This window comes from Strix uralensis, chromosome 1 (genome assembly GCF_047716275.1).
Source record: "Strix uralensis isolate ZFMK-TIS-50842 chromosome 1, bStrUra1, whole genome shotgun sequence".
Lineage (NCBI taxonomy): Eukaryota > Metazoa > Chordata > Aves > Strigiformes > Strigidae > Strix > Strix uralensis.
This window is the reverse complement of record NC_133972.1, coordinates 18,759,404-18,774,695: the sequence shown is the minus strand read 5'-3', so window position 1 is coordinate 18,774,695 and position 15,292 is coordinate 18,759,404. Positions and strand designations below refer to the sequence as shown.

The 15,292-nt window shown below is 41.9% G+C and overlaps 1 protein-coding gene across 1 annotated transcript in view; it reads right to left on the bottom strand.

Moving 5' to 3' along the window:
• Positions 1 to 9,287: 9,287 nt before the first annotated feature.
• Positions 9,288 to 15,292, bottom strand: part of STAC (SH3 and cysteine rich domain) — a 76,868-nt gene continuing 70,863 nt past the window's right edge. The window contains exon 11 of the mRNA XM_074891331.1: positions 9,288 to 12,328. Coding sequence (XP_074747432.1) covers positions 12,230 to 12,328 — 99 coding nt within the window. The 3' untranslated portion in view covers positions 9,288 to 12,229. The remainder of the gene's footprint in view (positions 12,329 to 15,292) is intronic.

Sequence of the window (15,292 nt, the reverse complement as noted above, 5' to 3'; positions counted from 1 at the left end):
TCAGAAAGAAGATAAAAGCCGGAGGTGTTTTGGTGATATTGTCTGTCCCTGTAAAACAACGCTGCAGAAAACTGTGGGAGGTGAGGGGTCAGCAGGAGCTTCCCGGGGATTCCTTCATACAGAGGAAGGCTTGTGTGAGGAGGAGGTGGTGGAATTGGCTGTGCCAAAAGCACAGGTTGCATAAAACCTGCAAAAAAATATAATGAGAGCTCATGCAACTCAGCAGTTGCAGTATTCCAGGATATATATCTGTGGTGTCCCCAGAGTCTAACTGGGAGAGAAAACTTTGTCAGAGATGCATAATGCAATCACTGTCTGAAGCATTCTTCTTCTGGAGCCTCAAAAGTAGCTGATGTTTGGCTCCCATTGCTTTGTCTGTGTAGTACTGACGTGACTAACATAATTAGGAGGAAAGGCAGAGTCAGATTTCCAGCTGAATAATTTAAAACAATAAATAAAATGGGATTATCACTATAAATCTTTTTCTCCATTCATTTACTGCTTTTTCTTTTTACCTTATAACTAATTTTCTAATTTTCATCTTTGTCAGCTAAGATTCCTCACTCAATTTTTCTTAATACCAGCCCAAATCTGTTGCCTATCACCTGCTACTTACTTTTGAGTAAAGAGTCTGTGCCCATCTTACTCGTTTCAATTAACTGCCATGCTTAAATGATCTTTTCCAATACTAGCTAACCCCAAGGCAAATCTTATCTGCCATCTTGATAGGTGATTAATGATTTTCCATTCCTGGAACCAATGTGAAAGACAAAAGAGAAATAAGACAACCCAGAAAATACTCTCTTTCTAACCTTCTTTCACCTCAGTCATTTCAGGAAGGAAGAAGGGTAATAAATGTTTCACTCTCCTCAAAGGAACATCAGTTCTATTGGTGCCCAGTGTTAATTACCTGAAAAATATTTAAATGAGTGAATACAACTTGAAAAGAAAAAGTCCTTTTCTCTTGTCAAGTTGGGCTGGTGACAAAAATAGATTTATTCTGTGCCTGCTGACACTGTTAACACCCTCTCCCTTTGAGTAAGATCTGATGTTGCTCCGAGCAATCCAGCCAAGCCTAAGAGCAAGAGCAACACATTTCTTGGGTGTGATTTTAGACCTATCTGCATTTGCCCTTGGAGTTAATCTAATTCAGTCTACAGTGATTTACAGAGGTCTGTGTTGTGGTAACACTTTGGGTTCCAGTGGTACAAGATTCTCAAAGCACTTCAGTCTTAACTCACTTGTCCCATGCTTAATGGATTTTTATCACTCTTGTCCACTTGTTCTCAGCCCTCAGTAGCATGGATGAACATGGATACAAGCATCACACGACATACAGTTGTTATTATGCCATTGCACTTGGGCCTCAGGGGTTTAAATTGGATCAGAAGGTCTTCCTGCTTAGCTTCATCTTCCCTATAGCAAAACCAAGTTCCCAGACACATCCTGCCTATTTGAGTGATGATCTGTCATGTCAAACTTTATTGCAAGTGCTTGACTGAGGATTGACACGCATCTGTGGTTTTTGGATACCCCAAGTTTCCCTGTGCCATTTCCATCATGGTGGGAGCTGTCTCCATTTCTCAGCACTACTTGAATCTCATTGGGTGAACATCAGCTGGGGCCTCTTTCTTACCATTACCTCAAACCCATGGTTAACTAGCTTATTTCTCAGCCTGCAGATGAGCAGAGTCACCACTCCTCCACAGCTCTGTGCAAACGTGATGATCTTGTTTTGGGAAGAAGGGACTTGTGGTGACCTACAGGCTTGGAGACAGACTCTCAGGAAGCAGAATCACAGAATCATCTCGGTTGGAAAAGACCTTGAAGATCATCCAGTCCAACCATTAACCTCACACTGACCATTCTCAACTCCACCAGATCCCTCAGCGCTGGGTCAACCCGACTCTTAAACACCTCCAGGGATGGGGACTCCACCACCTCCCTGGGCAGCCCATTCCAACGCCTAACAATCCGTTCTGTAAAGAAATGCTTCCTAATATCCAGTCTAAACCTTCCCTGGCGCAACTTGAGGCCATTCCCTCTTGTCCTATCGCTTGTTCCTTGGTTCAAGAGACTCATCCCCAGTTCTCTGCAACCTCCTTTCAGGTAGTTGTAGAGGGCGATGAGGTCTCCCCTCAGCCTCCTCTTCTCTTGACTAAACAATCCCAGTTCCCTCAGCCACTCCTCGTAAGACCTGTCCTCCAGGACAGGAATGGCATATTTACTTTATTTAAGAGTAATTTATGGCCTTGTTCTTAACTCCTGCTGGGACTCCCACTGTTTAAGGGCAGCCTTGAGTACGGCTTTGATATCAGCTAGAGTGTTTTGGTTTTACTCAAAACAGTTCATTTTATATTAGACTGTATCTGGTGTGGCTAGGGTGGTATCATGCAAGATGCTTAGCAGGTATCACTAATAAATCAATGAACCCTGAAAGCAACATTTGTCTCATCCTACTCAGGTTCTCAGATGATAATTACATCACCTGGTCTATATCTCATTAGCACTGACAGCTCTTCCTTCCCTTGTTTTTGAGACAATGTGGGGAAGGCATTTACAAATCTGTGTTTGGATTTCCACTAAGCAGGTGTTGAAGCTTCATCTTTTGTGGAGAGTCTCAGAGGCTACAACATTACATTAGATGCTGCTCCATCTACTTGTCAGGCCTTTCCTTAACTGGTCTGAGACCAAAGGCACAGTCTTTGCTTAAAAGAGGCTGAAATCTTACTTACAAGTGGGCAACATCTTTGAAAGCTGGCTATGAAAGTGGTATTACTCTGAAGGGACAAGGGGTATCCCCCCAGTTTTTAAGTTAAAATATGTAAAGACCACTACCTGGTGATGCCTGCCTGCAAAAATTACTCTTTGGGGCTGAGGATGACCTTACTTAGTGCAGAGGTGGGACCACCCTACGGGAATGAGAACAAAAATGACCGTTCCTATTACCTCCACCACCCACGGCTGCACTGATGCGGCAGGGAGAGGAGTTCACTCACAGAGTCAGCACTGGAGGCAAGAGGCTTCTTTGATTTCTCTGGCCTGCTGCAGATTGTTTCATTAATTGCTAACATTAAATGTGACTAGTGTGCTAAATCTATGAGGGGGTTAATTGGGGCACTGAAGCAGAAAGACTTCTTAAAGAGCTCTTAAAACTCAAGAAATTATGGAGCTTTCTTCTCAATTAGCAGTTTTTGTGTAACCGAAGTCTAAGGGGTGTGTACAGTGCTGTCAGGTGAAGAACTGTGTGTCTGCTCCAGCATCTGATCTCTCAGCTGACACGTTATGTTAATTGAGTTTGCGTTTTGTGGGGGTGGGGCATTATACAGAACCGCAGACTGTATTTTTGCAACCCTTACTAATGTCACACTAGCCAACGTAAAGGCCACTGGGATTTTGGAGAAACCAAGCTAGAGCATCATGACCTGAGAAAACAATACAGTCAACACAGGGCAGACACTGCCTGAACACAGACTGGAAAGTGGTGCTTTCTGCACAGCTAGCACTTACCCTGTACACTGGCGGTGCTGCAGAGCAGCTGAGACCTAGCCTACAATCAAGGCTTCCTTATGTCTGCATGAAGCACGTTGTAGATACAGGTATGCCCAGCATGCCACCTTTTTTTGGCACAAAATGAGTATAAACATGCAGGATACAAAGACTATCCCAGTTAACAGTGCGTGCAGGCTTGCATGTCTCATTGCACTCCTGGTATTTGGATGGAAGGCCAGAACGAGTTCTTTGTGGTGTCTCTGAGGTCTTTAAAGAGCAGAGCCTTGCAAACAATGTTCTCAGTGCTGCAGCCTTCAAGAAGAAATCTGTCTCTCCCACAGTCTGGGCGTGTGGGATCTTTTGCCTTTCTAAGGAAGACTGCAGGAAACGTCTTTCTGTCCAATGAGGATTTATATACAGGAATTAAAGTGATTTTCTGTTCCTTCCATAAAGCACCTGTGAGTTAGTTTCAGGATGTCAGTAAAGCAGATTTGCCCGTCATTTGTACTAATAATTCGTATTACAGTAGTCTCTGGAGACCACAGGACTGTATACATCTCTACAGAAAAACTACAGCAGATGGTTTAAAAGCTGCATGTATAAGATGATGGGTAGGAGTAGGCTAATAGTTTTGTCTTGGGCTATTTTTGTGTATTTACCATTTTATTTACATGGTAAAATGCTGCAAACTATATAAATACTGAAAAACCTATCTACTCCAGTATACCTTTCTAGACTGTCCCACCACAGTATTAACTTTCATTTTAGCTCCAGTACCATTAGATGAATTGCCTTGTCCATGGTTAAGCAAGAAACTGAACACATGGGATCTAGATACTATTTTTATGGGGTAACCTCGTTGCACTGTAATAGCCTGGGCTTACTTCTTCCCTGTGTAGCTGATACCTCATTTCTGGCAGGACCAAGCTTCAAATAGCTTGGTCAATTCAGCCAATACTTAGTAATTAATGTGCATAGCTGTGCTTAGGTAATACATGCCACACAGACTGTCAACTTAGTCTCCCCTGTGCCTACTGACATAGGATGATGTACTTAAGCCTGCCTGCAAACATGAAAGAGTGGCAAGCAAGTCTGCTGTAGGTGGTTAGGAGCCTGACCATACTCAATCCCACTAATCAAATTATTCACCTTTCTAGTATCCTTCTAAGGTCTAGTGACTTCTGGTTAAGTGGCCTACTATGGTTTTAAAAAAAACCCAAACATGACCCTATACTTCCTTGCATCAGGAATGAATTGCAAACTTGATTGCTGTGCTGACCATCTTCAGACCTGGCTGTGGTATCGGTATGTCAATGGGGGCTGAATGCTGTCCACCTGGAGATCAGGTGTTTTACATTCAAGTCACTGCAGACCCTACCCAAAACAAAAAAATGCTAATGAAGATCATTACCCTCCCTCCCTTCCTTCTGCTTGGGTGTTGGTGTCTACGGCATGAACAAGGGTGTCTTCAGGGAACTGCTATTTACCAGGGGACACTATCAACACAGAAAAGCCTGTCCCCACGATCCTGCAGGGAGGAATTTCTTACTGTTCCTTGGATAATATCCACAGGAAGCATCGCCCTTGGCAGGAGGAAAAAAGCCAAGGAGGGGAGACCTTTGCAAGACTGAGCACAAAGACACAACACAGCAGCTGATTAGGATGTAGACTGAGTGAAAGAGGGAGCAGGAGAGATTTGCATTCACTTTGCATTTCTTGAGCCCAAATGTGGAGACATGGAGTAATAAATAATGTGAATGGGCTAAAACCAGAAGTTGTTCTCCCATGACTCACCTAATACTTGGGCCTTAGAGACACAGACTTCTTCCAAAGGGTCAAAATAAGGTAGCACCTGTTTTTCCCCTTCCATCCTTGATCACATGGGACCTCTCCATCCCCAGTGTTGGTAGGCATGTGGCTCACAGCAGTCCCATTATCTCTTTGAATGAGAGTTTCCAATCAGTTTGTAGAAGATGCCCACATGGGAAGGCTGCTGAGCCAGGGCCAATGCCAGCCTTGCCTTTTTTGGGGCAACTTGCTTGACAACAAGCATTTAACAGAGCAGATGCACTGGATGGGTCCAAAAGGTTTTTCCTGGCAGGACAGGGAGTGACACTCAGTGGGTGTAAAATGGGGATGGCTGGTACGTTGGTGAGAAAGGTGCTGCAGCCTGCCCAGCCAGAGAAGGACCACAAGAAGCGGAGGGGAACAACACCTCGCAGGGAGGCACAAAGAATGACCATTTACTTGCAGTGCAGTTTGCAACACCACAGGGGTGTGCAGGAAGACCAGACTCCAAGGTTTTGGGGACTGCTGCCACATTGGCTGCTTTGTTTGGCTTCTGTTTGCTTGGGATAATTTTGGTTATTTTCTCCTGCCAGACACAAGGGCAAGCAGTGGTCAGCCAGCAACAAAGCTGGCATGATCCCTGGAAGGAATAGCAGCTGGAAAGAAGCTCTGCTGGCATGGGTCGGGCACGCCAGGAACAGCTCAGAGGTCTGTTCTGTGACTGTGCCCGCACACCTGCAGTGCTGCCCTTGGGCGAGAGCATGGGGTGGGAGCCACTGCCACGGCCACCCAGACCAGCCCTGCCAGGGAAAGGGGGCTACATGGAAAGGATTGACGGGTTTGCTTCAGTACCACTGCTGCACGGGTTTTTTTAAAAATTGGATTTTACCCACAGCTACCTCTCATTTTTTCCTGCTTGTGATGCAAAGCTGGAACAACTCTCACAGCCTTTCAGTTTTGTGGTGTCAGCCTCTGACCCTATCAGCTGGCAAACTGTTGGTAGAATAGTAATTACTCAGATGTTGATTTACTTCATTTTAATGAAGGTAAATTTATGTGCCCTTATCATGGTGTGTATGTGGGACTGACTAGCACTTTTATTAAAATTTCATTTTAAGCCCAGGAATGCCTCCTGGCTTCCTCTCCTTCAGGCCTCCAAGGAGAAGTTATTCTCTATTTTCAATATCTCATTATCGTGAGGCAGCCAGGTCAAAGAAGTATGATTTACATGTTGTTCTGACAATGTTTGCAGGCTGCCAATTTGTATGCGGCATGCAGTCCTAACTTTGCCTGATGAATGACATGCATTTCAGAGCAGCAGGTATCTTGACTGTGCTCAATGTATTGCATATTTGCAGTTCAACTGTCCGTAACTCTGGGTTTATATGTTATATGCTTTGTCTAACACAGATAAAGCTTGTCAGGCTAGACTTCTCTGTCCGTATAGCCATCTGTCTCGGTACTTATCAGACACCAGTTACCATCCTAACTAGGTGCTGAACACATTAAGATAAGGAAAAATTCAGTCAGGACAGATTTCTAACGGCATGTGCTCTTGCCATTGGGTTGATGTTACTGAATATAAGATACACATAGATGTCTATATAGGTTTATGTGTTTCCTGTATGTACATAAACAAAATATGAAATTAATTTAAGCTTATTTGATTGAACACATGACATTAATTTAGGTAGGTGTTGTATAGAGTTCCTTAAGCCACTTAAGAGATGGAGATGGACATACATGTTGACCTGAAGCAGTCCTACTAGTTTTTCTGGACCTCTTTTCTGGCGACCCTGCCAAGTGTTCGTTCTTCAGGCATATAACAATTTTCTATATAAAGAATAGTTTTAAAAATAACTCTCATGTACCTCTTAGATTCAGATGTTCTTTTTAGCCATGGAAAACTCAACATTGTGATGACATATATTCCCACTGGGGAAAGTATTTATTCTCCTTGCTTTAAAAAATATAGTGCACACAATCTGGATGATAATTCGGGACTACATTTTTTATGAAATGCCTCAAATACGAAATTAAACATTTGTATTGGTTTGACCTTATTTGTAGTAGAGCAAAGTACAGAAGGAGTATGCATGGGAGTATCATTCACGCTCCTCCCTCCTTATATTTTAAACAGAACCTGATATACTTAGTATTTGTTCACTTCCTTTTGTGCTTATTTTCATTGCTGTACGATCTATTTGAAAGCGTATCACCAGTGCATAGAAAATACATATCTGCATTTTGCTTTTTGTTATGTATGAATGAGCACAGCAACACCCACCCTGGTCTGATTGCCCAGGCCAATCTGATGGTTCATAGCGTCTCAGAATGTTGTCCAGCAGAAACACTGTGAAATGTTAGGAGAAAATGAACCACACACAAATCTACCTCCCTAGGCATACAGTAAGTGCTGCTGCTGTCAGAACTTATCGACAGTCAGTATTTTTGCAGGCAGGGATAGGGCCGTGCTAATATTAGTCTTGTTCAGTACTTTAAATTACAATGTCCTTGATAAGATCAGTTCTATACAATATTAAAGTTATATTTGTATTTAAATTCAATACGTTCTATTTAGGAAGCCAACCTTATCCGCCAGCCAGTAAAGGAAATTCTGTAGCAAGAAAAAGGGGAAAAAATGCATCTCTTTCCTCATTTATAATAACCATGACTAGTAACTTCAGAGGCACCATAAAAAGTAAAAGACACATGGTATCAGGTGTATCTGTTACAGAGATATATATGCTACACCTACATATCCAGAAATTAGGGCTAGGAATTCTGCTGCCCTGATACAGATGTTACATCTGCCAAGATCTACACCTGACCCAGCTATCCATTGCTCCTTTGGTTGTTGATTGGTAGAAACAGGAACTTGTGAGGCACAATGTAGTTCATGCAAAAGCAGAAGTCTTCAGTTGGTCAGATGAACCATAGTACTGAATTGCATGTTACTCTCTTTTCTGGGGAAAGACGAAAGCAAATTGATTTACTAGCTTAGTTGTAGACATTTGCAGTTAGATCAGACAAATTAGATCATAGATTTTTGGGAGAATGGTAACACTGACTAGCCTTTTCCAAGATGATAGCTGAACTCCAGTCCCTGTGGCATTCAAGTATTCTTTTTATCATGGATTTAAAGGGGACAAGATTGATATGGCTTGCTGCATTTATTCAGTGTCCTTTAGGGAAAGAAAATTGTCATTTGAGTGCTCAATAAATCAGACTTGTCTGCACATATTTAAAATAAATGAGTTGGGTTCATTTTCCAAAGACATCTGTCTAGTGCCATTTTAGACAACCTACATGGTCTCCGATGGCTTCTTTAGAAGGTCACAGCTCTTCCAAATCTCCACTGTCACTGCCTGCTGGCCCTGTGCAGGTTCCTCTGATGGCACTGGGTGCTATATTTAGTCCGTTGAATCTCAACAAATAATTACAAAAAAAAAAGGGTCTGTAAGCAATGCTAAAGATACACAATGTTTGTAGGAATAAATGTCTCAGTTCCCCTGGGGCAATGAGCCCACAGCTATCTGTGCACTACAACATCTGTCTCTGAAGGAAGTCACTGAGTCAAAATGGCCAAGTCTAGAGAAAGATGACAATAAACTGAGATACTGTGTTATTTATGGGTGGGAGGAGATTATGATTCAGGCAGCTCATCCTCAACTCATGTTGATCTACTGTTCCTAGCACTTATGAAAATATTCTGTAGCCAGTTTTATGCTGTGATGAGATGTTGAATGGCTTAAAATACATTCTGATCTGCCAGAAACAAATGTTCAGGATGATCCCACCACAAAACTTCACTCCAAGTCTACACATGCTACATACATTGCAGAACTACTTTAGAAATGGTTTGCTAAATGTGGCAAATGCAAGTGCTATAGATTTTAAATGAAAATGCTCAGTAACATCTGTTGCTGATGGGTTTAGTGAATGTTCTTGAAGGTGGATAACTGGAAAGGATACAGTCTGATGCAAAGAAGCCAAGACACATACACTTCTATTCTCCTTCCAACCATCACATAGTCTTTATTAAGCAGAATATTAAATTAAATCTGAACAGCATTTATCTCCTAAAATTCAATTTTTCTGAGCATACGTCAGATAAAGTCCATTCCGTCTTCTGTCTGACTTTTAACTGCTTGCTAATGCAGTATCTATTGCGAACTGCATATGGTAGGAAAAAAATGAGGGGATACTTGTCTGGATTCAGAGTAAGGCATCCAAAATAAATTTGAGGAAAATGACCTTAATTCAGCAAAGTGCTTCAGCTTTAAGCATGCAAATAGCCAATGAATCACATGCTTAAAGTAAGACTCATGTATCTGCTTCTTGCTAAATTAGGCATAAATTACATCTACATATCAAACGGCAGCAAAAGCCCAGTAAAAAGACAAAACAAAAAACACAAAGAAAAGATAATCATGAAAGCTTTGGTTCAGAAGCAATGCTTTCTCAGATGTAATACAGTCCACATAAGGTCTGTTTTGTTTTTACTCAGTCACTTTATTATTTATTGCTCAGTATCAAAAGGAATCAAACTGACATTGATTAAAGGCCATTGTGAGTTGTAGGTAATATTCATATAATTCTTTGAATAGTACAATGCACATTGTAGGGATAAATTGAAATCATAGAAGACTGAAATAGGAGGGAATCACAGTATGATGCAATCATGTAAACAATAGCACACATGTATAGATTAATACAGATTTCCTTTGTCCACTTGACAGGCCTGATCAAAAGTAGCAAATATTTTAATTCTAACAAACACTTGAGTTTTTCCTTTGAACAGGTGAATATAAAAAAAGGTTATCTTATAAAGCAGAGTGGATTAATATGTCTCTACTGTTTTTCCTCTTGATCTTTAAGGCTTATCAGAATCCTCTGTCCTCCCACTAAATTTATTAGTTACTTATGAAAATGAGCTGAGCAAATATTCATTGTTTGAACTGAAAAAACCCCATTTATAAATTGCTGATATTCCCACAGAAGATATGACATCAGATTCTTTTGATCAGCTGGGAGGACATTAATAATTGGTATAGATCAGTTATGTTACGAAGGACCATGTTTCAGCAGTTGACACCCCTGCAACTTCCTCCTCTGCAATTAAGTGATACGTAAGAGCTGCAAAATGTGTCTTTGAGAGGTTGAAGACTGATCTGCTCTGTGAACTTCTGGTCATGTGTAGGGTTGCACTGGATTTCATAAGGCTTTGAGTAAGATCAGTTATTCAAATAGGGCAACCCAGCTATTGAGACCTGGGCTGTGCAACACAGATTCACTGCCTCAGTATACAGAAGCAGGACTGGTAGCTTGTTTTTACAAACAGTGTCATTTTTGCAAAGGCCTATGCTAGCCTGGCAGCATGTGAATTTCTTCTTGAAGTACCAGGATTTAGGACATCAATTTGGGGTTAATCGCAGTAAAGACTGGCATTCAGTCTCAAGCTGGTCAAATAAGGCATGGAGTCAGCAGGGAGCTTTGGGAAAGGACTTAATCTCTACATCATAGCTAAGCTGTTTAAGTGTATTTCGTGCAATTACAGCCAATTAAATACTTGGAAATTAGGTTCCCTGTCTTTGAACATCTTAAGGCCCCTGCTCTACAACAGTATTGGCACTGGCTGACTTGTCTAATTTGGTTAATATCCACAGGTCCCACAGACTGCTCTCCAGGTACCAAAAGGTTCATATGTGTTTGAAGATGGAGGCTTACATGGACAAAATAGAGGTGTCTGCACAGTCTCACTAGGATGGAGAAGATTTACGTGGTGCTTATGGTGGTTTATGCCAAGGAGGAATTCATGTCAGTGTATTTACTGCTGAATCTGCAAAACTTCTATTTAGCAAATGAAAAAGACACCTTTGGTGTGTGAACACAATGCTAAGACACTCAGTGCCTTTCTGTCACGAGTTCTGGATTTTGATAATTACAGACTTCACTTCTATGTGCAGTCTGTTCTTTCCTAGCATTTTAAGTCTTCTGGGGGTTAGTTAACTGTTTTATTTTTTATAAATAGGATCAATATATAAAATCTTTTAAGTGCAATAAACACAGAAAAATATAAAACGTTTCAAGCCTGTGGCTCTCTCCCAGCATTTCGCCCATTTTCTGTATCACCAGACAAAGGTGCAGGAAACACAGAGGGACGCTTCCAAGCAGGCTTGTGAATTGGAGGACTGGCTATTTCTGTGAGCTATGAGAGCAGCCATCACACCCAACATCCGCTGAGAGCTTTTGTTTGTATACAGAGAAAACAAAGGACACACAAGTTTGCTACTCTTTCATATGGGAAGATTGCACAGAAAGAGAAAGCTGCCAACTTCCAGGGCACAGTGCATTTCTCGAACTGACGTTCACATGGTGTCTCCAAACTGCTTTGTTATGAGACTAAACACCAGGTTTAAACGCTTAAACTGATCGGTTGATACCGGGGACAAAACTGTAGAACCACAGTCACACTTTACTACAAGCATCAGACTGTAGTACGAGGACAGTTTGAATGGTATTTTCCCCCCTCCCCCCTAAATACACACTTCAGACAAGAAAGCAGTCCAACAGTTTTCTAAGACACAAAAACGGGACATGAGTTTAGTCCTTCAGAACAAGCTGTCCGTCTCCATCAGGGTTGTAACAGCCATCTTGCACCAGAAATCAGCCCAGACATTTTTTTTTCCTTACCTTATTCCTGTTAGTATCCAAGGACCTCTCATTTTCCTAGAGGTTTCTGACTATATTTTCTTTCAAACATTCCACTTTTCTTATTTCTTAGTGTTGCTGTGGCAGTCTAAATGTCTTTTTCTTCTTGTAGTTGCAGTTCTCACTATTTCCCTGAACACCTGCAAGACAGCCCATCTGGGTTGACACAGTGTGAGATGAGGCAGACAGGCATTGCCAGCAAAGGGCTCCTACTGCAGCAAGTGGGCTGTTGAAATCAGATGTTTTCTAAGACGTCTATGGGGACAAAGCCTTTCTTCTTCCCGCTGAATACTTTGATAAAGCCATCATGTTCCTTTTCAGAAGTCACACAAATCTGAATGCAAAGAAGGTACAAAAATAATAAACTCTCTGCCATGATCAAAGTGACAAATTAGTCCAGGCTATTTATCAGGTGGGTTAGACATCCTGCTAGTTACTTCTATAAGTAGAACAATCCTTTTTAGACTCTCACTGCTTTGGTAAGAAACTGAAACTCATATTTAGAGTTACCTTTCCCTTGCCTCCCTAAAGTGCCACATATACATGAGGGACATAAAAAGTTAAGAACTTTGTGGTGGATCAAAGATTTTGAAACTTGAATTATGACTTCAGCCTACTGTAATGATTGTGATTTAGTTGTCTGTGTATGAGGAATGGGTATTTCAGATCATGAGCTAGCTGGCTCCCTCAACAATTGGGATTACAACAGAAAAGTAATCATGATGCCAAGGTGGGTCACTTGTAGCAGCTGATCTGAATGCAAGCCTATTCTCTTTTGCATGTTTAAGGAGCCCAGGTACTTCTCAGATGAGCAGTAGGTTACGTTATTTATTCAGCCCTTGCACCTACAGGTGCCTGTTTTGGATACCAAAGTATGTGATCTGAATCCAGCTCTGCAAGTGCATTTGCATAGCACCTACCAAATGGAGGCAGTTGTGGTGAAACCGTATGGTCTTTACAATAGCACAAATACTACATCATGGTAAAGGTTTGCATCTGCTGAAGACCTTTGTGATCTCAGGTATTTCCACTTTAGGGCCCTTCCTGAGACACTTCTGGTAATAGCCAAGCCATTTGAAAGCCTAGTGGCACAGGTACTTTAGACTGGGCACTTGAGCACAGAGCCACACAAAATAAGGAATTGTTTTCAAACATCTGTGCCGAAGAACTATATATTTCCTACTAATCAAATCAGGCTAAAAAATAGCCAGAAAACTGATGGTCCTATTGAGATCAACTCACTGATTTCTCATGATGTCAGTACCAGGACTTTAATGCCCTCTCTCTGGACTAACACTCACAAAGGCTCTCTCTGATAAGTATTTACAGTGTTTAATTACAATAATTAAATACAATAAATGACCAAAAATGGCTCTAAAGTGTTCCTGGCTAAATCCATATCAGCATGACTGTTATGGATTGTATGGTGACACCTAAATACTACATCTGAATTCTGGGCCAGCTTGTTCTTCTGTTATATACAGAAAATTCACTAGTGACCACTCATGCTGCCAGAGGGAAATGAAAGGTCCTAAGAAGGAGGTGAAGCTGCTTCATATTTGTCATCTTCACTATTTGGAAATGGTAAAGTGTGTCTCTGTACCTGCAAAAAAAGATTTGGAAACCAAATGGACTCATTAATTTTCTTACTTAAACTACCTACTTAACACTAACCACATGGGATCCCTGGGAGAGAATGACTGAGCACATCAACAGAGCTGGCATGCAACTAAAAAAAAATAATGTATTGTTTGGGCTAAATCACATGGAAAGCATGGGAGAAGTATGGAACTGGTGCTGTTTAGTTCAAGTTCTGTTGCAAAACAACCAAGCTCATCTGTGTCATGAATCTCTAGCACAGCAGCTGCTCCCTCTGCACTCACATCACCGTTCGAAGAAGAGAGGTGTAAAGCACATGTATACAGAAAGGTGTTTCTGACTATTGCTAGATGTTGGACTTGTCTCTGAGAAAGACTATGAAAACTTCAACAAGAGAAAAAGCCTGCAAAGGAGCACAAGACTAGGATAGCTGAGCATGGCAGAGTATCCAAGAGTGGGAAAGAGCATCTTGGTTGAAAGATGCCTCTTCTCGGCTGATCCCTGCTGCTGTGTGGGAAAACGAGCCTTTGCAGCTTCTCCATAACTAGACCTGGCTGGTTAAAAGGAATGCCTGACTCCACTGCCGTGCTTTCCTCCTAACTAAAGGTATCTGCAAGGCCACTAACTTTTTGCATGGGCCAAAGAATGCCCCAAATAGTCAGAATTCTAGAAGGGACCTCCAGCAGGTCTGCACTGCTCACTAGCCATGCTGCATTTCTTGCTTAACCTCTGGCACTGTGCAGAAAATATTACAAGAACAGAGTGCTTTTCCCTGATGTCTTGTACTGTCAGCAGAATGGTTTGTGGACAAAAGAAAAATAGTGAGCTTTCTGAACACAGGTCTTCTTTATCTTTGGAGTGAAAAAGGAAGACAGATTTGGTCTTTTTTTAGAGTTTTTTTTTTGGTTCTGCTGCTGGTTTGAGTGTTCCTTCATATCAGTGGGAGTGCTCTGTTACAGCAATAATTTTAGATCTTCACTGGACACGAGGAGTACAAGGCCTTTCCGTAAGAACGTCTCTCATTCTACATACTAATACCTTGATCTCAATTCTCCCAAATTCCAGTTCTCTCACACTAATATACTAAGCCTTGCATGTGCTGGCCCCCAGATGGCAGAGAAAAAACTCTCCTTCCCACGGAAGGAGAAGTGTTGAGGGCGGAGCAAGCTTGGCTACAATATGGCACACTTTCCTAATCCTGTGTGACTCAGGAAGTCTCCTTGGGCTGTGGCAGCTGCTGGAGCTTTGCAAAGCCCTGGAGCTGCTCCAAACTCTGCAGTTTCAGAAAAGAGGGAACACAACATAATCTCCGGCCACTTTTGTCCTCATCCCCTTTTGTGAGTGCTTCCAAGGACTTCATCCACAAGTTGTAGCCTTGGGTTTTGGCTCTTGACTATATTAGGTGGGTGTAAATCAGGAGTAACCCCAGATAAGTGTATGGTAGTATCCAGAGTTGTGGACTCCACCTGATGAATCAACTGTTACTGAGGACTAGCTCTGGTGACAGACAGCAAACATAATGGTTCTGAAGGAGCAAGGTGCCATTCCCATCAGGTGATCACAGTTTTCTGTATCAAATTGGAAACTGCTTAAAATGGCAGCTACTCAGGCTGGCATGTTTTGGGGGAAAGGCTGCTGGCCTGATAAGATAAGTGAGCTATTGAGCCACTGAGCAGCCACTCTCCAGTGAATTTGGTAG